The sequence below is a fragment of the Condylostylus longicornis genome, unplaced genomic scaffold (genome assembly GCF_029603195.1).
Source record: "Condylostylus longicornis isolate FDR11 unplaced genomic scaffold, ASM2960319v2 ptg000072l, whole genome shotgun sequence".
Lineage (NCBI taxonomy): Eukaryota > Metazoa > Arthropoda > Insecta > Diptera > Dolichopodidae > Condylostylus > Condylostylus longicornis.
Window position 1 is genome coordinate 5,410,644 of NW_026578040.1, and position 2,133 is coordinate 5,412,776.

The 2,133-nt window shown below is 25.9% G+C and overlaps 1 protein-coding gene across 1 annotated transcript; it reads left to right on the forward strand.

The window, feature by feature from the left end:
- The first annotated feature begins 560 nt into the window (after nt 1-560).
- On the forward strand, nt 561-1,391 carry LOC129612387 (inositol monophosphatase 1-like). Its single transcript, XM_055525946.1, has one exon. It carries the CDS (start codon nt 561-563, stop codon nt 1,389-1,391), a length of 831 nt encoding a protein of 276 aa, XP_055381921.1.
- The last annotated feature ends 742 nt before the right edge of the window (nt 1,392-2,133 follow it).

A 2,133-nucleotide genomic window follows, 5' to 3' on the forward strand; every position in this document is an offset into this window, starting at 1 on the left:
TCATTTGCAAATTTTTTTTGATGTAATGCTGTTTGAAGAAATGTTGGGAAAATGGTAGAGATATTGGATATACCATGTAGCCTTAAAGCAAATTTAGAATATTAGTTTTAGGTCTTCTTTATATTATTATCAACATTATAAGTTGATGTGAATTACAAGCCTGAGGCATTTTGAAATTTCTAAAATGTATTTTTAATGTGTTAGCAAACACCTAATTTATAAAATTTTAATTATAAATTCAAAGTTTATCTTTTTTATGAGAGTGCCGAGGATGTAAAATAATTTCCCTTTTTAAAACCGGCATTTTTGGGCTTACTGGGTGTAAATATTGTAACGACAATTGAAAGCAGTGATAATAGTTCAACGATTACATTTTAACAATCAACAAATAAAAATTAATAAACAATTAAACAAAACGCATAGATAAATGCAAGACCACAAACAAATTAGAAAACAACAAAATGTCAAAAAAGAAAACAACACAAAAAACAAAGTGTTGATAACAATATGAAGTTGTAAATGCTATAAAAGACCGTGTAAACTATTCAAATTACATCAAAATGGCAACAGAATACGAATTGAGCGATTATTTTGAAACGGTTTCAAAACTTGTTGATGATGCCGGTAAAATCCTAATTGAACGCAATAATGAACGTAAAATCTTTGTTTCAAAATCCGGTGATAGTGATTTATTAACGGAAACTGATCAAGAAATTGAAAGTTTTTTAAAAACGAAATTAAATAAAAAATATCCACACCATAAATTTATTTGTGAAGAAGAGTCTAGTTCGGTTAAATCATCATTAACAAATTCACCAACATGGATTATTGATCCAATTGATGGTACAATGAATTTTATTCATGGATTCCCACAATTTTGTATATCAATTGCATTAATGGTTAATAAAATCACTGAAATTGGAATTATTTATAATCCATTATTAAAACAGAAATTTATTGCTAGACGTGGTCATGGAGCATTCTATAATGATCAAAGAATTTATGTTAGCAATGAAAAAGATATAAAAAAAGCATTAATTACAAGCGGTTTCGGTACATCTAAAAATGAACAAAAATTGAATATTGTCAATGAGAATTTTTTAAAATTATCAAAAATTGTACATGGTATACGTTGTTTAGGTGCTGCAGCACTAAATATGGCTATGGTGGCAATGGGTGTTGCTGATGCTACTTATGAAATGGGTATACATATATGGGATATTGCTGCTGCTGATCTATTAATACGTGAAGCTGGTGGTGTTGTTATAGATACAAATGGTGGTGAATTAGATCTTATGTCAAGAAGAGTTTTAGCAGCAGCAACACCAGAATTAGCAAATGAAATTGTAAAACATTTAACACAATATTCACCATTTCCAAGAGATGATTAAATTCAATTGAGTAAAATTTTAACAAAAAATTATGGTATTTAAAAAATTCTTTATTAATTGGTTAATAATTTAAAGCTCAATAAAGTGCTGATTTATTAAAAAAAATTTTCTTAATAATTGTTTTTTGTTTTTTTTTGAATTAATTATAAATATTATTTATTTGCTTAAATCTTAATACGGGTGAAAATTTATTAATTTCAGAATTTACATTTCAAAAAAATCCTCCCACATAAATTAAAATTATTGAGTAGTTTATACCTCTACTTGGCGTTTCGTTGTATAAATACTGCTTACTGAGATTATTGCTGATCACGTTGCCTCTTTATGCATTTAAACAACAATTTTACGTAATTCAATTAAAAAATATTATAAAAAAAAATTTTATTCGGTAAACAAAATGCTATGAAAAATAAAGATTTTATTCAAAAGAGGAGGAGATTTTTTCTTCGTTGTTTTTAATAAAAAAAGGTTATTATCGCATTATTAATGATATGAAAAATCGGTAGAAGTTGTTTATGTTGTATGTAATTTATTTTGTGTTAAATTGCTACTTTACATATAATATGTATAGTGGAATTATGATATATGGCCAACATATTATGTGTAAGTAGACATAACGACACCAAAATTAAATGAAAAAATAATATTATTGGAACATGAAGATTAAAATATATTTGCTGCGTTATCGAAAATTAATATTTTGTAATTTTAATCATATTCATTTTTAAATATTTGCTTGTCT